General features: G+C 44.0%; 1 protein-coding gene across 3 annotated transcripts in view; it reads right to left on the bottom strand.

Annotated features, from left to right (window-relative positions):
• CHCHD6 (coiled-coil-helix-coiled-coil-helix domain containing 6) overlaps positions 1-23,472 on the bottom strand; it is a 239,701-nt gene that overhangs the window by 96,556 nt on the left and 119,673 nt on the right. For 2 of the 3 annotated variants that reach the window (XM_031935159.1, XM_023215398.3), the window contains exon 5: positions 7,849-7,935. In XM_031935159.1, the coding sequence (XP_031791019.1) occupies positions 7,849-7,935 (87 nt within the window). The remainder of the gene's footprint in view (positions 1-7,848; positions 7,936-23,472) is intronic. The other variant, XM_023215405.2, reaches the window with a different exon arrangement.

The following is a 23,472-nucleotide window of genomic DNA, read 5'->3' as shown; positions in this document are numbered from 1 at the left end:
GAGGAGGGGGAGGTGGTAATGGTTGAGGAGGGGGAGGTGGTGACGGTGGTGGAGGAGGAGGAGGTGATGGTGGTGGAGAAGGAGGTGGTGATAGTGGTGGAGGAGGAGGTGGTGATGGTGGAGAAGGAGGTGGTGGTACCATTACTAACTTTTATGGTGGTACCATTACTAAAAAAAGGTGTTAATGGGCTAATCAGTTGGCGGTACCCTTCTCTAGCCTAACCTTATGAAAAACTTTCTGATTCAAAACTCTTCAAAAGTCCCTTGGGCTCAGATCCCTCACTCAGCAGGTTAAAGAGTGCTCCCCATGACTGTGGGAGGTGGGCCTCTTCCCCCAGGGAAGCTTTCCTGATGTATTGTTTTCAGGTCATTGTTAGCAGTTCCCTTTGAATCCCCAGGCTCTGGCAGCTTCTCTTTATAGGCCTCTCACACTCACATCCTCACTGTAGGGGGTCCTGCTCTGAATCTCTGGTGCAGACTCTGGGCCCCACAAAGTGTAGGCCTCTCTCACTCGCAGAAGTACCTGCTGGCCACATCAGAGCGACCGCAGGCAGGTGGTGGCTCTACCAACGAGACACACCCCTCACTGAGCACGTGTCTGGAGACCTCCTCCTTCTCCAGTGCCAGGGAACCTGAACCCTACATGGAATCCAGCTTCAGTCTCCATGACAATGCAGGACGTGTGCCCTTGACACAGCTCACAGGGCCTTCACGCCAGTACAAGCGAGGCCTCACTTTGTCCTCAGTGTCTCTGACAGGCAGCATTTGGCACTGCCAACCACATCCTTCCTGGACTCTTCTTCACTCACTGATGCGGGAGGCGGTGGGAGGCAGCGTGTGGGGGTGGAAGAGCGGGCTCTGGAGCCTCGTGGATCTGACTTCATCTATCAGCCACATGCATGGCTTCTGGCAGCTGCTTCAGCCTGCTTCCCAGCTTTTGCATTTGTAGAACATGTGTAATATAATTTACCTTACAGGGTTGCCGCAAGGATTCACAATGACTTGTGTAAGAGGGCCTGGCACATAGCATATGCTCACAAAATTATTGTGACTGTCATTCTGTAGGACACAGAACTCCCTGTCTGATACTTCTCAATCATCTGCTGGTCATCTCTTCCTCAAAAGTGCATGCCTAGAATTAAACTCACAACCTTCCCCAAGTGTAGTGGCTCACCTAAATTTTCTCTTTCTCAGGCCAGCCTGTTTTCCCAGCTGCACCACCTGTGGCCTGCCTTCCCACAGAGCACCTCGCTGGGGCCAAGCTCTCCAGCCAGAAGCCCCAGTTTCTCCATGACCAGCCCTGCATGCAGCCCACTGACATCCTGCTCCCTCCAAACACAGCTCCCACCGAGAAGACTTCTGGGCAAAGGCTCCCTCCTCCTCTGGAACCCCGCTGCGTCACTGTTTCCTGATAGCACACACACACGTTCCCTTCTTTATTCCTGCAAACATTTACTGTGCACCTATTCTATGCCAGACACTGCATCCCCAGCTCTTGGCGATGAATCACCTGATGAATCAGACCAGCAAGGAGTGTGCTCGCAGATGTAGAGCAGCCACAGGCGATAACAAAACAGTGTGGCAAGGGCTAGAATATGCACAGGGCCCAAGCCTCAGCAGGGGACAGAAGATGGAGCAGCAGGCGATTCTGCAGTGCCTATGGGGCACTCCAGTGAGGTGTAGCTCCACACCCAGTCCCCATCCTGTGCCCATGCCCCAGGTCTCACAGCACCTGACACAGGGTTTTAGCAACTCTACTAGACTGAATGGATATGGAGTAACCCGGTCAGAAGAGGAGGCACTCAGAATTACAGAACTCAGAGGAGGCAAGAGCTCAGTGGGCTGGGTGCAAACAGATGTGGGCTCGCAGCGGGCCTGCTGCATTCCAGCTGTGTCTCTCCATAAGGCAAGTAGCCTCTCCTTACTGGTCTGTCCTCCAGTCGCACAAGGAGGTGAGACAAACACACAGATGGGCCTGGGAGGGCCTGGAAGGGCCTGGAAGAGGATGTTCAAGGCCTGTAAGGTCCCTGGGATTTGGAAAGCAGGCCCTGAGCAGAGCCTTGCAGGCCAGCGAAGAGGGTGCCTTGGCAGCAAGGGGCAGCAGAGGCCATGGGGCACCCCTGCTGGGCTGCCTTCCTCAGCTGTAGCCCACTTTTTATGAAGCCTCACATGCTGACTCTTTCCTGAGAGCACAGCCAGATGAACTCTCAGCAACTGAACACACCTGTAACTAACACCAAGGTCATGAAAGGAAGCCTTACCTCCCCACCACAGGACCCCTGCTAGTCACTGCTACCCCCACAGGGTAACCGTTATCCCAGTTGCTAACAACATAGATGTGCTGTGCTGCTTTCACCCCTTCTATAGATGGAATCACACAGTTTGCAGGTCCTCTTCCTTAGCCGGCTCCTTTGCTCAGCAGTGTATCTGGAGTTCCAGCAGCAGCACCTGCAGCTGTGGACATCTCACTTTCATGCCAGCAGTGCTCTATCATGAATACTACTGGCACTTGCCTCTCTCCTGATTTTCAGGACTATCATGAATGACACTACCATGGACATTCTACAGTCTCTCTTCTGGTGAACCTGGGGGCACATCTGCACCGGGTGCAGAATGCTGGGTCCTGGAGCATACCCAAGTTCAGCTTTAAAAGATGCTGGCTATTGATCTTCCACAGTGGCTATGCCAACTTACACCCCACCAATGGTGTCTTGGAGTTTAGGTTAAACCACATCCTTGTCAGCACTTGGAGCTGTCTGTCTTTTCCACTTTGGCCATTCTTCCAAGTGTGTAACAGTATCATGTTGTGGTTGTAATTTGCATTTCCCTGATATGTACTGAGGATGAGCTTTTTTCACGTTTGCTGACCACACCTTTTCTTGTGAAGTGGAAATCCTGTATTTAATTCCTCCACTAAATACCTTGTGTAGCTTGTGTTTCCCTACACACCAAGGGACAAGGCAGAGACCAGTGGCCTGGGATAGGCATGTCTATTGAGCAGTGTCAGTGAGAAAACTGCAGGGCTATCGGAATCAGAAGATGGTCTTTTCTTAAGAAAACTTGATTGGCAGCAGGGAGTACAATGGGGGAAAGTGCTGACTGCTCAGAGGCAGGGCAGCGAGGCATCTGAAAGGTGCAGGGAGGAAGACTTCAATCCTGGGGAAAGGAGAGAAAGTCCAGGAAGAATACGTTTCTCCCTTTCTTCCTGGCTCGGTTTTTGACGCTAACCCTGAAAAAGACCTTCTCCACTTCATAGCTGCTGACTTTGGATAAAGTGAGATGAAGCATTTTACAGAGCTGAGAGGTTCTCTAGTCACAGGAAGCCTGCATATGGGCATCCTCCCATCTGGCATCCTAATCCTCGGCATCTCCCTTCCCTCCCAAACCTGACTATGGGATTCATAAGGCAGGAGCCACAGCTGTCTGAGCCATCTCTGTGCCTGGCATTTAGCAGACTTAAATTGATGTGGAGTAAATGAAGGCTGGGCATTTATTAAAGAGGAGGAAGAGGACAGAAATAACATGAAAGAGGACTGGATACTGAGGTCAGGTACTCTGATGGTTGCTTCACACAAATTACCACTCACCCCAAAACAGCTGGCAGGTTAGTCCTAAATCCCCATTTCAAAGATAAGGAAACTGAGGCTAGAGAATGTAATGACATGCTCAGGGTCACAAGGCTGCTTACATGATTGAGGCAGAAGTAAACTGAGGTCTGCTGGACCCCAAAGCCTACTCATCCCTACCACCCTACTCAGCTCCATGGTTGACTACAGAAGACAAGGCCTTGGCCAGCCCCAAGTGGTCAACTCCATGGGCTCTCAGGGTCTCCTTCAGGGCCACCCAGCACCGAGGTTTCTACTAGAAGACAATAAAGTGTGCTGGTTCTGAAGAGGCACAAGTCCTCCCTTAGCCCCGTAATAGCTGAATCCAGGCACGGTGTGGGTGAATCCCACTCCTGGTTCTTTTGCTTCCTGCAGAAAATTACAAAGTGGCAGCTGAGCAAAGGCTCTGGAGCCAGGTGTGCGGTGGTAGCACAGCTAAGATGGCAAGGGGTTCAGCGGCCATGACTCAAGCCAGCATAGGCAGTCGAGGGTCTCACGTTCCTGGTCCATATGCCAGTATGGCAGATGCACCTGAATGTGTGTTTGGAGTTCTGAGCTAAGAAATCCAGGAATGTCCAACCCGGAGATCCATTCCTTATCTATAAGGAACATCTGAATCTCCGGCCCTTGTGAAGTGAAAATCCATGGAACACAGCTGTACAGGACATTGAGGCCCTTTGTTTTGGGTTAAATCAAGCTTGTCCAACCCATAGGCCAGAGGTTGCATGCAGCCAAGGAAAGCTTTGAACGTGGCCCAACACAAAGTCATAAACTTTCTTAAAACATTACGAGATTTTGTGTTTTTTTTTTTTTTTTTTTTTTTTTTTTTTTTTTTTTTTAGCTCATCAGCCATCATTAGTGTTAGTGTATTTTATGTGGTCCAAGACAATTCTTCCAGGGTGGCCTAAGGAAGCCAAAAGATTGGCCACCCCTGGGTTTAAATGAAGGTTGCCAGGTAGAAGCTGTTAGGGAGAGTGCTAAGTGAAAATGCTATGGAAATGACATGCTCTTTGGGAGTAGTGGTTCGCTTGCTCAGCCGGCCATGGGGCTTTGCGGCTCTCCTGCCCATCCCACTGCCACTGGACCGTCCCTGTATGTAACTTTTCTGCAAATAAAACCCTATGTCTCATTTGATGGCTCTGGGGCTCTTGTTTGAGCTCTCAAACATGGTGCCATCCCTATTGAAGTTAATAGGGGTCCCGTGCAAAGATGCCCACAGAAACGGACAAAGACCTTGTTCTATGACACTGTCAGATGTGCGGAAACACCTGGGGAGTGCATGGCCCCAGTCTGCTGGATACTGCAAGACCATCAGAGAAGAGTCTGATGCAGCCCAGAGAGAAGGCTTCCCCATCACAGAGAGCAGGTGTTGGGGTCAGGCCACCATTAATGATAAAAATCCATCTCAGCATGCATATACGTGTGCATGCACACATGCTCATCCATTAATCCAAACCTGAAGCACTGTGACATGAAACAGAGCCCCCAGTACTGCTGTGCACCAGGGAAGGAGCCAGCACTTGCCAGGTGCCTAGCACACACAAACACTTTTACAGGCGTTACTTTCCTTAATCCTCCCATTAACTACCGGCAGAAAGCATTAGCATCTCCATTTTACAGACGGAGAAACCGAGCTGAAAGGAGGCACACTGACTGAATTGCTGTGTGGGAGCCAAGGCTTATGGGCTCTGGTGCCCACACGCCATCAGTTACACCATACTCAATGTCCAGGCTGCTTCTTCACGTGCCATAAGACCCTCACAAGGCCCCTGTCTGTGTCAACACCTCACTGCTTTCTATGGGGAAATGGAAACAATATTGCTCACTTAGATCTTGCAGTGTGGCTATGAGGAACAATTACTCAGAAAGATTATAAAGCACAGGAGCCCTACAAAATGGGATTTCCATGCTTAAGAATAATCATCTAGGAAATAAATACTGCAGACAAAAAGGTCCAGAAGTCTCTCCCTCCTTGAAAATGAGTCTGGATTTTGTGCAGGCTTTCCTTACCTGCCAGTCTCAACAGGTAGAAAGTGGAGGCTGACCGGCTTCCACGGGTGGATGGCTGCAGGATTCCACTCAGCCCCTTGGATACACCACGACTCGGCCAATAGCCACAGGTATCAGCCTCCCCATCTCAACCTGCTCTCACCCGGGACTGTACTCTGAGTTGTTTTGGGTAGTCAAGGATCATGCAGCAGCTTATTCAACTTTCCTCTGAACAGGTTTTTACTGTCAATTTCTAAACTTAAAGGAAATTGGGGGGAAAAGGAAAGGGATGTGATGATTGGAAAGTCCTGGAGCCGTGTGTACAGAAGCTGGAAATGTCAAGGTCTGCGAGTATTCAACAAATGAAAGTGGAATCGTGTAAAAGCAACAGCTAATAAAAAAAGATTGTCAGATGCTGTGTTTTCCATCTTCCCAGCCATTACAGGAATAAAATTATCCACGGAGAAGATCGAAAACCTTTTTCAAAACTAATACAATTAAGTCTCATTCTTCTGCCTCCTTTCTGCCTCTCCCCCGGCTCCCCTTTAATCCTCCTATCTCCCGCACCAATCTCCATTTCCTGAGATGTTGGAGGTGCTTTCCTTTTTTTTATTATCACCAGCAAAATGCTGTGTTTAAGAGTCAGAAAGGAGATCATGCTTTTGCACCTCCTTCTGGAAGCATTTAATAACTCTTCACAATCATCTAGGAAACCTCGATTTTTAAAAAGCCCACACCTGCATATGTAAGGAGTTTGGACTTCATTTAATGAAGAGAAAGAAGTCTCATCCAGAATTTCCTCTCCTTTAGCAAAGCAGAGACTTGGTTTCTAAGAAGAGAACTAGGGTAGAGATGAGAGAGGAGAATGACAAAAGGAAAACGTATTTTAGAGAGGCAAAAATGCTGCGAGGCTCTTTCCCTTCCACCCGAAACAGACATGTACACATGCCTCTAGCAGCCAAGCCCAGGGAGGGAAACATGAGGAGCACAAAGGAGACCAAAGAATTGCACAAATAAAAAAACAAAAACACAAACAAAAAAAAAAAACCCTGTGCCTATGAACATATGGGAAACTGTGATAATGAGAGCTATGGCTGGTGGAATTTTTTTTTACCCTTTTCTAGGATCTCAAATCACAATCCTTGTCATTATAAGCTACATTCAAATCTGTGCATGAGACTGCTCTGTGAAAGATTTGCTTGTTAAGGGCCACTCGGAAAGCGGCTCAGAGGTGCACTGCCGTTCCTCAGACTGTGGGATATCACCATCAGCACTCTGTGTTCACGGCATGTCAACTCTGGCCAGCGCCTAAACACCGGCAAAGGTGGACAAGCAGGTGTTGATGGGGCATGGAAGAACCTCCCTCTTTTCCCCATGGCCTGGAAATCCAGAAACCCACGTTTCTGCCAGGCTCCACTGTGGCATGGCACAGGAGAAAACCCCTGTGGAAATCAGGCCCCTCAAGCAAACTGTCAATTTCAAAGCTCCAAACCGTGACAAATGATTTGCGAAGATTTGCCTGCAATAAGCTGATGGCTCAGGTTGCTTGGCATGCTGTCTCAGGCATGAGGGGGAACAATTTTTTTTTTTTTAACCTCCCAACCATCCCCTCCCACATCTTAAGCCATTTCTTTGAAAAATCTGTCATGATCCACAAATTAAACCAAAAAATAAGCAAGTTACCAAATGAATTTTCAAGAGTCGTGGTAGGGTTTTTTTTTTTTTTTTTTAAAGGCATGATGATGTTTTTAAACCTCATTCATATCAAAGACTTATCTTTAGAAAAGCAGTGAGCGTGCAGCTGTAGTGCACTTTGATCTTCCCAACTCCCAGGAGAAAATCAATAATACAACTTTAATGTATTTGTATAGCAAGACATCACATTATTATTATTTTTACCAAATGCAGCTTAACTAAAGTGGAAAAGGTATACTGGGACTCAGCACCGCCCTGTGGTGAAAGTGAATTTTTTTCTAAAATTGAACTACTCTAGAACCAGCCACATTCAACAAAAAAAAGGTGGGGCAGTGGGGAGACAATTAAAAACCAATTATCTCCATGAATGCAACTTGTTGAAAGGCTCTATTTGGGTGCCTGCTGCAGAATGCAGAAGGGCATCTCCAAGGAGTGACTGACAATTGGGCGAATGGGTACTGGGCCTGCGGACTCCTCTCTCCCCCCATCATGGTGATGTGTTCTGGTCAGATGCCTTTAGGACCTAGCCCCAAGGAAGACAGCCAAGCAGGAGTCTTACCTTCCTCTCAATACGCCCCAGCTGCTCCTTGTAAAAGGTGTCACGGCGTCTTAGCTCTGCCTCTCTGCTCTCCAGCTCCCTGGCCTGCTTGGAAGAGAACAAAGCCCATGTTAGCCAGCAGTGATGGTGCTGGAATGGTGCTGCAGGGAGAAGGTGACGGACATTTCTGCTCACATTCACAATGAGAACAGTAGCAATAATGAATTGAAAACCTTATGAAACGCCAGATCATTCACATATATTGTGCTTAATTTTCACAACAATCCTTCAAGGTGGGTAATTACTACAGCCATTTCACAGATAAACAATAACATTTATTGATTATGGGAGTCCTGTTCACAGTGCTCCCACAGTTATTTCCTTTGATCCTTACCATACTTCTAAAGGGCAGGTGGGATCATCATGATCCCCCACTACAGCTGAGAAGCCAGATGACAACAGGGAGCCTAAGTAGCTGTTCGAAAGCTCATAGCCATTCAGACAGTAGCTGGGGTCTGAACTTTGGTCAATGTAGGTGTGTCTGGCCGCTGGGTGTGCTGCCATGAGCCACACAGCTATGTGTTGGCCTTGGTGTCCTTACGCTTGGAACCATGCCATGCCACAGCCTCACGCTCTGAGTTGGAAGGAGCAGGGATCCATGCCTGCAGGAAGACAGGCACAGAGTCAGCTGGAGGGGTGCTGCTCCCTCACCCGCCTGATGGGGATGGCTGAGTCCCTGTTGGAGCATAGGGCCAAGGGTCCTCCCTCCAGGTCCAGTTAGGCTGAGGGCTCAGCTTACCAGGGCAAGCAACCTGAGGCTGGCAGACCTCAGGTTGAACCCAGCCCACCCTTAACTAGCTAGGCAACCTTGAACAAGTTCCTGACCTCCAGCTTCCTCAGGTATGATGTGTAAAGTTGGAAGGGACGCATAGCTGTACAGAAGGTTAACGGAAACCCCAACGGAAGTCGGCAGGGTCTCAACAGGCCTCCATAAAGGGTCACCAGCACATGGCAGGGCAGGGATGTAAGTCCCATCACTGGGATACTCACGTCCCCGAAGTCTCCGGGGGCTTCCCAGGACCAGGCCCCAGGGCCCGCTTCTACCCTCCACGGGTCAAATGTGGAACAACTCCACACTGAGTGTCAGGGTGGAGACAGTCACAGAGGCCTAGGAGCTCAGGACTGCCTTTTGTGACTGTATGGAGGAATAACACCATCTGCTTGCTGTCTACCCCTGTGCTAGGGCTGTGTGTGCTCAGGTTCTCCGCTAAGTTCCTGATGGCACTTAATTAATCCTCACTACCCCCAAAAGCACAAGCTAGCCAGTGGTAGACTGTGAACCTAAGTTCATATGACTTCCAAGTCCTGAGCTTTTTCCTTTTAAGCCACACTATGGTATCAGCACATGGGTTTGAATCACTCAAAAATATGGGGTAAGACATGAACCCAAGTTTTTGAAAGCCCATCTCCCTGGCAGTGTTACTCCTACTGACATAGAACCTTGCAGAACAACCAGCAAGATAGTTTGTAATAAGAGCTGACCACTCACCAGTGCTCCTGAGTGCAGAGTACCAGGAGAAAGACTCGGGCGAAAGGGCCACACCAGGCCAGTGGGCTTGGGTGGCTGGCTGAACCCCTCCCTGAGAGTTAAGTTCTAACACTAGGTCTATTACTGACTGGCCTCTAGGAAGCCTGAGCAAGATGCTGTCTTGTCTGTTTTCCCCTTACCTGTATCAGGGAGAAGAAGTAATAACCTGGATCCCCAGGCAGCTGCAGAGGATCTAAAAATGCCAGGAAGGCTTCTGGAATGCCTCTGGAATGCCAACACTTCAGAAAAGCTAAATACAAACAGTGGGACTAAATGCCAGGAATTTCTCGCAGGGCTTTTCAAAGTGTGCTGCTGAAGCTGTGTCCCAGGAATGCAAGCACGGCTAATCTGCGCTGGGCCTCTCAGCACTCCAGCACTTAACTGTTACCAATCCCTGGTGCAGTCAGAGGAGAAGCTTGTCTGATGCAATTAAGCAGCCAGTAAAGGAAAGTCTCTGAGGGCTCTGGACCTGCCATTTTTTGACCAGCAGTCCCAGCCAAGCAGGAAGATGACGTCTGAAGGCAAAACCATCATAAGGCTCTTCAGCTGCCATTCTCTACAGTTAAGTGAAGCAGCAGAGACAAGGAGGTGAGTCCACCCGTCCACCACCATCCCACTGACACTGTGATGCCTCCTCTGGGCCGAGGCTACCAGAATGCTCATCCTGAAGCTTTCAGGGCCTGTGCCAGCAGGATGTCCATGTGAGGAATGGGACACAGGACTAAAGTGTTGGGCGAAGATGTCTAGCCATCAGCACCTCCTTAGGCTAGAGACTGTTCACACAAACAGGAAGAAACATTGAGGACATCAAGGCCTACTTTTCTATTCATGTCCAATGCAGCACAATTCAGCAGTTAAGAATGAAATGAACTGTTTGGAGAGGGATGAGGCTATGCCTCCCACTTGAATGAAAACTCTGCGATGTGCACCATATCCCCAACACCTTGGCTTCGTCACAAGTAAGCCACCAGGGTGGCAAGCTCACCGCCTCTAATTCATCTGCTACAAAGCACTGCCCACCGGCTCTGCTCATCTGAGATTTAGAATGCAATCCCAATGACTGACAATGGACAAGAGGTGACACGACAAATGGCTGTAGAAACTGAGTATGACACAAATGCCTGAGTGTTAGTGCCTGGCCCAGAGCAGACACTCAATGACCTGGCTGTGACGTATGGAAGAGCACATTGGGCAGTATCTGCCACTCCACATAGTTGCCCCGCAGTCTCATAGTGGCTTCCTAGCACTCATGAGAGGCCACGCAGCACGCAGTACAACTGTGGCTTCAGTGCCTGAGTGTATCACTTACCAGAACACCATGAAGGACACCTCTGTGTGACAGAGAGAATTGTAAAAGGGCTGAGGGCACAACAAGGAAGCCAGAGAGAAAATCTCTGCTATCATGAAGCTTAGATCCCAGTGGGAGATGCAAATGTATGTGCAGATAAATAATTTCAGAGAGATGTGCTGGGGAGACCATAAGACAGACTCACTTGTAGGGTTAGCGGGTTGCTATTTTCCCTAAGGAGATTTCTGAGACAGTGTTCAGGGAAAAATTTTGGAATTAAGAATGTTGTCTCTAATATAAAGGTAATATATCACCATTATGAACGTGTACTCAGCAGATGACAGTCTTTGCATAGAGAATTGAAGGAATCTGCATAATTTGGTCAAGGACCTCCTCCAGTCAAGACAACACAGTGAGTTCACACTTTGATGCCTCTACCCTACTCCGAACACATAGCATTGGCAGACAAATTATAGAACAGGTGACCAAAAAGACACAGACAGGTTCAAAAACAAGATTAAAGTGTCCAATGCCAAACAGAAATGCAAAGCAGTGGGTAGGGCTGAAGCCACAGGCCTGCTGGCTCCAAGTCTGGAGCAGGCAGAGGCAGTCAGGAACCCTCTTTATCATGCAGGGTCAGAATAAACCACATTCTGCACAAGCGGGGCCCTGAAGCCAAGCTGGCGACCTGCAGCCTAGGGATCTCCCTAAAATAAGAAGCTTATATAAAAAACTTCTGAAGACCTCCACTGAGGGACAGGGTTTTCAGTTTGCTTAAACCTAGAAAGCCCGGAAGCTACAGATCCCACTCCTGGATGACAAATGAACCTAGTCACTCAGTTCCTGGCTCTGCAATATCACCAGGACCACTGTGGAGACAGGCCTCAGAAGGCCAAAATCAGACCTGGTCCCGCACTGGGGTGCAGGTGTAGGTGACAATAGAAATATTGAACTTCCCACTCCAAATGAACCTACAAACTGAATCTCAAATATGTGAAGAAATAGAATTTCTAAAAAGACTACCAATAAAAGCAGTAACTGAAATATGAATTCACTCCAGATGACATTAATTTTATAGGACAATATGACAAAGGATTTCAAAAAACTTTTTACTATGCAAAAATTTAAACACAAGAAAGAAGAATATAATAAAACCCCAGATAGCCATCAGCAAGCTTCAACAATTAGAAACTAAAGAGATTTTCTTTCATCTCTACCCTCCACCTTCTCCACCCAAGTTTCTTACAGATCTCTTCATCTACATAGCTTCAATATGTTGCTCTAAAAAATAAGGACTTTTAATTTCTAAAACACAACCATAGTAGTATTGCATATCAAAAACAATTTAACATGAATTCCTTAACATCATCAGATATCCAGCCAGCATTACAACCTCCAATTGATAAATAATTTTAAATATGCATATTTAACTTGCTCAAAAAGATAAAACGAAGTAAATTCTGAATTACAAAAAAGAAATTATGAACCTGAAACAGGCTAACCACTAAATAGGTAAAGATTATACATTTAAAATCTACAAAATAAAAAATGAAATCGATAAGGCAAACTCTAAGCTGAGGACAGCAAGGGAAAAATCATCAAACTGAAATGAAGTATGGAGATTTGAGCAAGAATGTACCAATGGAAGACAAAGATAAAAAGTCGGGAGGATTGCTTGAGTCCAGAAGCTGGAGATCAGAATGGGCAACAAAGCGAGACTCCATTTCCACAAAAAATAAAAATAAAAAGTTGGCTATGGTGACACATGCCCACTACTTGAGAGGCTGAGGCAGGAGGATCTTTTGCTCCCTGGAGTTTGAGGCTGCGGTGAGTTATGATCGCACCACTGCACTCCAGCCTGGACAGCAGAGTAAGACTCTGTCTCAAAAAAACAAACAAACCCAAAAATAAAAAGTTTGATAAAAGCTAAGAACTGTGGAAGACAGACTGATGGTCCAGAACGTGTCTAACAGCTGTTTCAGAAGATGAGAAGGGAAAGACTGGAGAGGAGAAGCGGGTAAGAGAGGGTAAGAAGGATGGAAGCCAGAGTAGAAGGCAGGGGAGAGGACGGGACGTAGGCGAGGGGAGGGAGAAAGACACTGGTAGGGGTGAGTGAGGGAGAGTGGGAAAAGGGGAGGGGAGAGAGAGGGAGAGGATGGTAAACAGAAAAGACCAAATAAAACTATAGAAATAAGTGTAAGTAAACTGGTTACCACAAAAAGCACATGAAGGGGGCCTCTAGGATGGCCCCTGATGATCTCCACCTCCTAGGCCTCATGGCCTGGTGGGATCTCCTCCTCTTGAGTGTGGGCTGGAACTTGAGACTCATTACTAACAAATAGAATATGGCAAAGTGATGGGATGTCACTTCTAAGATTTAGTTTTAAAAGACAGTGATTTCTGTCTCGCTCATACTCTTTTCCTTGTCCACATTGATGAGGCAAGCTTCCATTTTATGAGTTGCCTCCATTACCACTGGGAAGACAGGTCTCAGAAGGCCAAAATTACATAGTAAGACACTGAGGGTGACCACTGACCAACAGCCAGTGAGGACCGGAGGCCCTCAGTCCATCAGCCCTCAAGGAACTGACTCCTGCCCACAGTCATGTGAGTGAGCTTGGAAGCAGACCCTCCCCCGGTGGAGCCTTCAAATGAGACAGCAGCCCTGGCAGATACCTTGACTATAAGACCTTAGGGAAGAGGCACCCAGCTAAGCCAGGCCCAGATGCCTGACCCATAGAAACCACAAGATAATAAATGTTTAAGTCACTACATTTTGTAATTTATTACTTAGTAATTGTTAACTAACATAAGATATGAACTGATTAATCTCTCCCTTAAAAGAAAATTGATTATCAATTTGGATAAAAGAAAGGAAAAAAAACCTAACAACTTGCTACTTACAAGGAACCCAAGCCCCCATACTAATAGCCTTACAGAAAAAAAGAAATCCTCCACTGGACATAAATATATAGTGTAATGTCTACTGTTTTGTTTTGTTTACACAAAATGTTGAGCATTAAGTCAAAACTTTAAAAATACATACACACACACACAAACACACACACACAAGTGCATGCGAAAATAATGACCCTCCATATAGAGATAAAATACTGAAACCAGACACATTAATGGCCCCAACTGGAATTAAGACAAAGGGACTTTAAATAACTATGATGAATATGTTAAATAACCTAGTGGAAAAAGGTAAATATCATATGTGAAGATACAGAGAATTTCCACAGAGTGATACAACTATCTTGCCTCCACTGTTCATGATGAGAAATCAGTCTTTCATATTACTGAGGATTCCTTGTAGATGATGAGTCACTTCTCTCTTGCTACTTCCAAAATCTTCTCTTTGACTTTGCCTTTTGACAGCTTGATTGTGAAGTTCTTAGGTGTGGATCCCTTTGAAATCTTGTGCAAAGCCACATACATAGTCTTGGTCTTTTAAAATCCCAGGAATAGCATATGAGCTTTTCAAAGCCTCCTATGGCCACCTCATTCCCTAGCTTTTCTTTTTAAAAGCTTTCAGGTTACCCTATTGTTTGCCCAAATTGTTATCTACCTCCCCAGGCAGCTATACTATTCAACAATTGCCTCTGCTTGTTTTTGACAAATGTCCACTGGGAAAAGGCTGTTGCCATTGGGCAACCTCTGAGTCAGGTTGTATAAAGACGGCCTTATAAGCGGGGTCTCTTTCAGGGAATCACCAGACATGAAAAATAATGACATCTCTCTGGGAATGGGGCTTTGAAGGAGGTCTAACCCTTTTCTGCCCCTTCTGGTGGCTGGCAGGCTGCAGGTCTGCACTGTGCTTGTGGGCTACGGGTTTTCAAGGCTACTGTGGAGCTGCGGGGGAAACAGGGATGGGACATGATAAATTGAAATGCCACAAAGCTCACTTTTCTTACTCATTCATTTTTTTCTTGAACAAATGTTCCTGGATTGATGCAAGCCTTTGGTCAATTTTCAGAGTTCTGAAAAAATAGATTCTGACTACTTTTGCCAGTATTTTCATTGCTTTTATGAAAGAGGATTTTTAGAGGCCCTTATTCTACCAGTTTCACTGACACCACCGGAAACTATAAAACAGAACCAAATGGAAACGCTAGAAATCCATTTCTAGCATGATATGGCATGAATTCATGGATTTAGTAGCATATTGGATGGAGCAAAGAATCAGTGAACTTGAAAACAAGGCATTATAAATTATCTAAATTAAAACATAAGGAGACAAAAGAATGAAAAATAAAATGGAACAGGGCCCCCAAGATCAACAGAATAATATCAAATATCCAAAGCATACATTTAATTGGAGTCCCAGTAGAAGAGAAAAGTGGGGTAAAAGAATTAAAATATATGGCCAAGAATTCTCTGGGGTTGATTGAAGACAACCAAGTCTGAGACAACAAATCTGAGAAGCTCAGAAAAATTCCAAGCAGGATGCTTTTATAAAATTCTTAAATAATTCCTTAAGTAATGGGATATCTTTGAACAGAGATTATGTTTTTGAAAAATAATTTCTAGAGCAACCCTAAAAAAGTAACCCCAAAAGCACAAATAGTCAATAGAGGAGATCATGGAATTCTAAATATATTGACTCATCCCCACTCTCCCCTACCAAAAACAAACCTGCAAGAAAGAAGCAAAGAGGAACAAAGAACAGATGGAACAAACAGAAATCAAACTTCAAGATGGCTGATTTAAATAGTCGCATCAGAAATCACATCAAATATAAACCAACTTAGCCCTTGTATTAGTTCCTATTGCTATGGTATGAAATTACCAGAAACTTAGTGGCTTAAAGCAATATAAGTGTCTTCTCTTACCATTCTAAAGGTCAGAACTCTCAAACAGGTCTTATTTGACTACCATCATGCTGGTGGCAGGGCTGTACCTTTCTAGGGGTTCTAGAGAATAATCTATTTCCTTCCCTTTTCCAGTTCTAGCTAGAGGCTACCCCCATTCCTTGGCTCATGGCCTCACATCACCTTGACTTCTGCTACTCTTATCATATCTTCTTTTCTGTCTCTCCTGCCTTCCCCCTTCCCTCATAAGGACCTTGAGATTACACTGAACCCACCTGGATAACAAAGGATAATCTCCCCATCACATATCCTTAACTTAATCACACCTGCAAAGTTCTTTTTGCCATGTGAGAGAAAACATGCACAGGCTCCAGGTACTAGAAGGTAGACATCTTTGGGGGGTCATTATTTTTCCTATCACACTCCCCAATGAGAAGGCAAAGTCCTAACTATGTGTTATTAATAAGAAATAGCTTTTAAATACAAAGACACAAAAATTTGGGGAAAAAAAGAAAAATATATATTGTGCAAATGCTAAGTAAAAAAAGCTGGTGCAGCTATATTCATATTAATTAAAGAAGAATTCAAGATAAAAAATAAGACCAGATATAAAGAGGGGCAGTTCATAATCATAAAAGGGACAATTATTCAAGAATAACAATTCTAAATGTATAGGTACTTATAATAAAACTCCTAAATACATAAAGCAAATCTGAGAGACTAAAGAGGAACATAAGTAAATCCATAATCACAAATACTTTGATCTCCTGCTCTTAAAATATTGACAGAACAAGTAGACAAAAAAATCAACAAGGATATGGAAGATTTGAACAGTATTATCATTCAACATGACCCAAATGACATGTATACAACACTACATCTAACAACAGGAGGAAGCATATGCTTCTTAAATACACGTGAAACAGTCACTGAAATGGACATCTTGAGCTATTAAGTTTAAAAGGATGAAATCATACAAAGTATGTTCTATGATCAAAAAAGTATTAAATTAGAAACTGTAAGACACCCAGAAAATCCTTACTGTTGTAAGACACCCAGAAAATCCTCAAATGTTTAGAAAATAAGCATATTACTAAATAACCCACGAGTCCTAACCAAAAGAAACAGTAGTAATAGACTACTGAAAATAGACTTGGAAATGACAGATAATGCAATTAGCAGATGAGGACTTTAAAACTGCTATTGTAAGCATGTTGAAGGATTTAAAGAAAATGTAAACATAATGATATAAATGGAAGCTACTGAAAAGTGCCAAATGGAATTTCAAGAGCTAAAATGAAAGGCTGAAAAAGTGAATACTACCTTAGGAACCTGTGGGACAATTTCAATATCAAGTGGTCTAACATACAGGTAATTGAACTCTTGGGAGGAGACAGTGGTAGTGGAAAAATATTTGAATATTTCAAGAATAGATGAAAAATTCCCAGATGTGTTCAGAAATATAAACCATAATCCAATAAGCTAAACTAACCAACTCAACAATATACACAACGTGATGAATGCAGTAATGCAAATATAAAAATTACATATCTGATCATCTAAAAATACATACTTTTCCTTGATTTGCAAAACAAAACACAAGCCTTACCCCAAAGAATTTCCCAGTCCAGATGGCTTCACCAATTTTAACAAATATTTAAGGAAGAAATCATACAACTTCTAAGCAAATTCTTTCAGCAAATAGAGGAGGAAACACTTCCCAACTCATTTTATAAGGCTACTATAATGATACCAAACCAGTATTCCTCAAGAAAAGAGACGTAAAAATCCTTAATAAAAAAACTGGCAAACCAGTTCCATCAATGTGTAAAAAAGATAATACCCGTAACCAACTAGGGTTTATGCCAGCAGGATGCTGGCATAACAACGTACTTCACCACACTAACAAAGAATAAGAAGACAATCATACGATCATTTTCAATAGATGTAAGAAGAGCATTTGACAAAATATGACATCCATTCATGGAGAAAACTTCTAGAAAACTAGTCATAGAAGAAAGTTTCCTCAACTTGATGAAGGACATGTACCAAAAAAATTTATATAAATATCATGCTTATTGGTATAATATTGAAGGCTCTTCCCCTAAGACAGCAGAGAAAAAAGTTTAAAAAGATTTAGAGTATCTGATTAATAAAAGTAACAAGGTTGATCTAACAGACATATTTCTAGAATCTCTACTCCCAAAATTAAATATCTACATTCTTTTACAGATGAATGGAACATTTTTAAAAACATTCCACTCTTGCAGGTCACACCCACCAAAAAAAAAAAAAAAAAAAAAAAAAGAATTTCAGTGCAATGAAAAGGACAGTTAAAATGAGTTGTGGTGATATGACTTCTTAAATAATTTGTGGGCTAAGATAAAATAATGATAGAAATTTCAAAATTACAAGAATAAAAGTCCTACATTTAAAAAATGTGTGATACAGTTGATGTGGTATCTATGAGGTAAATGTACTTAAACGCAAAATTAAGATTTAAGCAAATTATTCATTTCATATATGAATAAAATAGGATTCAGATTAAGTGACCTGCTACATCACACAGGAGCAGGACTATGAAGACAGATTCCTGACTCCCAGGTCAGCAACCTCACATTTGGGGACCACGTCATTCCATCCTGAGCTGTGTGCTTTGACAATGCAAAAATCATTGGTGGATCATCAAACTTAGAACTAATCTAAGAACATGTATTATAACCATGCTTCTCAAATGTTTAAAGTGCATTTGAATCACCCAGGATTTTGATAAAAGGCAGATTCTAGCTTCTAGATTAGTCTAGACTCATAAAAATTGGGCTCAAGATTCTTTGGGTCTGGGATGGGCCCAGGGTTAAACAGTACTTTTTTTTTTTTTTTTTTTTTTTTTAAAGACAGAGTCTCACTCTGTCCTCCAAGGAATGGCCAGTGACATGATCTTGGTTGACTGCAGCCTTGATCTCCTGGGCTCAAGCGGTCCTCCCACCTAGGCCTCCCAAAGTGTTGGGATTACAAGTGTGAGCCATTATGCCTGGACTAAATTAAACATTTCCAACATTCCCAAGTAATGGGTTTGTTTTGTTTTGAGACAAAGTCCTGTTCCTTCACCCAGGCCAAATTTTAGTGGCATGATCACAGCTCATTGCAGCCTCAACTTCCTGGGCTCAAGCAATCTTCCCACCTCAGCCTCCTAGTAGCTGGGATCACAGGCACATGCCACAATGCCCAATGAATTAAAAAAAAAATTTTTTTTTTGGAAAGACGGGGTCTCCCTATGTTGCTGGGCCGATCTCAAACTCCTGGGCTTAAGCAATCCTCCCAACTTGACCTCCCAAAGTGCTGGGATTACAGGCATAAGCAACCATGTCCAGCCTAGGTAATGTTAATTTGGGTACTAAGGCACTAGATGATGGCTATGGAAAGATAAATGATGGTTACAGTGAGATCGTCAAAACTCTGCAAGATCCATGGTGGGTCTAAATTATGTTCCTCACAACCCTTACTTTAGATTAATGATAATGCACTCTAATTTTAAAAGATAATAAAGAGTAAGGGCTTAAGGGAACAGGCTTTAGACTCAGAAAAAGTTAGATTTGAATACTAGATCTGTCACTTCCTACTTGAGCGACCGCGGTCAAGTCAGAACTTCTCTATGCCACGGTTTCCTAACCCATACAACGGAGAAATTAATACAATCTCTATTTCATAAGGCTGCAGTGAAGTTAAATAAGACCATACACATAAAGTACTAAACAAATATCTGGTACACGTACACTATAATTTTCTTCAAAATAAATGGCAGCCAAGAAATTATTTTCATAATAAAAGTGTTATCATTAAATATTTAATCAGCAAAGAAAATACACCTATCCATGACCATATTAGATAACAGATTTTTAATATAGAAAGGCATATCTCAAAGACAAATATAACTTTGAGATGATCTGGGCTAATATCCACACTTGGAACGGATCCTGAGGTGCTCTGGGATGTTATACGTCAGTATCACTGTTTTATCTTCCTTCATTACACCTGTCTTCTCTCCCTCTTAATATATTGTTCATCTATGGTATTAATAACTGTCACAGAGCTCTTTCTAAAATGTGTTTTTAGATTTTTTATTGAAATATTCACATATCATAAAACTCTTTTAAAATCTATAATGCAGTGGGTTTTAGTACATTCATGAAGTTGTGCAATCATCACAACTATCTCATTTTAGAACATTCCTGTCACCCCAAAAAGAAACTCTGTGCCCAAGAGCAGGCAGCTCCCATTTTTCCCTACACTTAGCCGCTAAATGTCCATCAACTAATAGATGAATTTTAAAATGTGGTGTATCTATACAATGGAATATCATTCAGCCAGAAAAAACAATGAAGTACTAATACCTGCTACAACATAAATTAACCTTGAAAACGTTACGTTAAGTGAAAGAAGCCAGACATGAAAGACCACATGGTATATGATTCTATTGATATGAAATGTCCAGATTAGGCAAACATATAGAGATAGAAAACAGATCAGTGCTTGCCAAGACCTGGGGGCCGGGGCAGGGGTGATGGGAAGTGACTATTAACGGAAGCAGGGTTTCTATCCAGGTGATGAAAATGTCCTAACCTTAAATTGTGGTAATGGCCGCACAACTCAGTGAATACACTAAAAACCATGGAAATGTGTGCTTTAAATGGGTGATTTCATGGTTTATGAGTATCTCAATAAAGATGTTAAAAATACATAAGATTACCAAGGAAACGAATTATATTGAAGTACAGTTATCAAAATATTAAGAAAAAAAGGCCTGAGATGGGGAGACCAGTGAGAGAGCTGATGTAGTAATCCAGGTTGGGGAGCATGACAAGGTCTGCACTGAGGCTGGATTGTAGGGTGAGGGGGTTCAACAGGAGAAGACTGACCGATTAGATGCAGCGGGGAAAGGAGGGAGAAAAGCACAATGATCCCTCCAGGTTCCAGCTGAAAATGAGAACTACGTCTACCTAAGTTGTAATGTTAAATGAAATTAGTGCACCTTATACTTGTATGTCTTCTATACACAGCTACATACATTCCCACAGCTAATACAGTATTTAGCATGTGGATATATGGTCATATAAATTTCCAAATTATTGCCAGATGCCATCTTGGCATAGGTATGTCCTTGTGTTTATACAGAGAGATGTCCAAAGAACAAATTATATGTTCACTGTTCTGTTTACCTGCTTGTACTCTTCCTAAACCACAAGTTCCTGGAGGCTGGAGGCCGAATTGTGTTACTGCTTAATCCCCAGTGACACGGAGTAAATATTCCCTACAAGAATAAAATGGCCAGGCATGGTGGCTCACATCTATAATCCCAGCATTTTCAGAGGCCAAGGCAGGAGGATCACTTGAGCTCAGGAGTTCAAGACCAGCTCAGGCAATATAGTGAGACTTCATTTCTACTATTAAAAATAAAAATTAGCTGGGCATAGTGATGCATGCCTGTAGCCCCAGCTACTAGGGAGGCTGAGGCAGGAGAATCACTTGAGCCCAGGAGATGGATGCCACCGCGAGCTATGATAATGTCACTGCATGCTGGGTGAGCAATAGAGCAAGACTGTCTTTGAAAAAAAAAAAAAAAAAAAGGAATAAAATGAAGCTGAGAAGGTGATTTTGTGAAAAGGATATGCTAATCATTAAGACAGCACAGTATACTGTGATGGTTAAGAGGCTTGGGTTCAAATTCTGGCTCTAACAATTATTTGCAATTTCTCTGTGCCTCAGTTTCCTCATAGGGCTGCCATAAGGGTTTGCTGTGATTCTGCCCTGTTGTAGGTGTCCTGGCAATGCTTGGGCTTGTCTGTTGAGTCTGAAGAAGAAACTATCACTAAGAATCCATCCCTCCCTTCCTTCCATAAGCCAGCTTGGACAGATGCACACCATTCCACGAGGTTGGCACAATTCAGCAGGGAGGTGCAGCTGATTAAGGGACTGCAGAAATGCAGACCTTCCTTCATTGACATCAAATGGGTCCTGCTGAGGCCCAAGCCTGGAAGAGTGAGGAGGGGCAGAGCTGAACAGGCATTGTTGACCCTAGGACCAAGTCCCAGCTCTGTCAAAGGCACAGAAAAATCAGGAGAGGCTGCTTCTCTAGGGTCATCTTCCTTACTTTCCAAAATCACCTACCTGTGCCAGGAGGGACAGGCAACTCAGAAACATGCTATGAAGAGGGATGCTCAAAGCCACGTCTTTGTTCCTCATTACACGATACACACTTTCCAAGAGTCACTGATGCCTCACAAGGAAACTTTGAAAAAACATTCTATTACAAGACCATCTGCTGAAATACTGTAGGCTCTCTGCAGCCCCCATTTCCTTTTATTACCAGGGAAAGCCGCATGAAAATTGGTCTCGTTCTGAAGGCTTGTGTCTGCTCATGCTACTTCCTTCCAAATCTCCACTTGCAGGCTGCAGGGTTGAGACTGCTCCCCCGCCCCATCTGCACTGTGGACATGGTGCCCATGGCTGGGAGGATGAGGGAACGGAGGCTTCAGGTGTGAGGGATCACAGGACAGATGGCCTCCCAGGCAACCAGAACCTGCTCTCCTTCATGTTACCCAAGTAAGAAAAGAACAAGACAGCAGGGAAGGAGATGGTGGAAATGCTCAGAGACAGTTAACTCTGTGTATGTCTGACACATTTTATCCAATAAGTACCACATTCTCTGCAGCCTTCTTTCCTCTTAGCAACACCTAGATATTGGTCAGGGCAAAAGCATAATCTTGGTCATAACAAAATAAGAATCAGTGACATCTCATGAAACAATCAGGTACAAGTTTATAAAAGCAACAGTGACCATTTATTACCAGTCAATAAATAATTCCTTAAGTGCTCCATTAACTTATACAATAACCTAGTGAAATAGTTAAGTATTATTAAACACTATGTATATATGTATGTATGAATGAATGAATGTATGAATGAATGAGACAGGGTCTTGCTCTGTCACCCAGGCTAAAGTACAATGGCATGATCTTGGTTCACTGAAGCCTCGACCTCCTGGGCACAAGCCATCCTCCCACTTCAGCCTCCTGAGTAGTTTGGACTACAAGCACACCATGCCTGGCTAATTTTTAAAATTTTGGTGAGATGGGGTCTCACTATGTTGCCTAGGCTGGTCTTGAACTCCTGGGCTCAAGCAATCCTCCTGCCTTGTCCTCTTAAAGTGCTAGAATTACAGGTGTAAACCCATTTTAAAGGCAAGAAAATGAGGCACAGAGTTATGAAGTCACCCAGGGCCGCACAATCAATACATGGCAGAGGAAAAGTTTTAAAGTAATGGGCTTCATCTCCTGGTGTAATAAGATCCTACCTGGTATAATTTTCCAAGCAAGGCTATCTTAAGAAATCATGATATCATCTCTGCAATGTCTAATAAAGTTCTAGGGCACAAGGATGATAAGGTCGGAAATGAAATGTAGAACCACTCTGGTGCACAATTCCCTTTAGTGGAGGGCTGGGAGGAACCCCAGATTTGCACAGAGCACCAACAATTAACCATATGGGAGCTTGGGCCGGTGAAAGCCCAAAGCGATGTCCATTTCTCCCCAGGAAGAGTAGGCCAGTAGGCCCCTCCCCTGCACTTGCTCCCAGCCTTCAACAGTCCTTACCTGTCGGCATCCTCAGCATGCTGTCTTCCTGGGCCTGTGCCACGAATTTTGTTCCTCCAGAGCAAAGCCAGCCTGGCCCAGGCAGAGCAGCTGAGCCCTGGTCTACCCAGGCACACCTAGCTCAGCCAGCACCTCCACATTCCTGCAGATGCCCTCTCTCCTCTCAGCATCTCCACACGATCTCTGCTACGGCACTTTGCCTCTCCCGGTCAATGTCCCCACTGCCATTTCACTCTTGTTTGCACTGTCTTCAGTACCAAAATTGTACTGAATGCTTGTGGAACCAGGATTGTTCTCAGAGGCTGG

This window comes from Piliocolobus tephrosceles, chromosome 2 (assembly GCF_002776525.5).
Source record: "Piliocolobus tephrosceles isolate RC106 chromosome 2, ASM277652v3, whole genome shotgun sequence".
Classification (NCBI taxonomy): Eukaryota; Metazoa; Chordata; class Mammalia; order Primates; family Cercopithecidae; genus Piliocolobus; species Piliocolobus tephrosceles.
The sequence above is the reverse complement of the archived record's forward strand: the minus strand, read 5'-3'. Positions and strand labels throughout refer to the sequence as shown.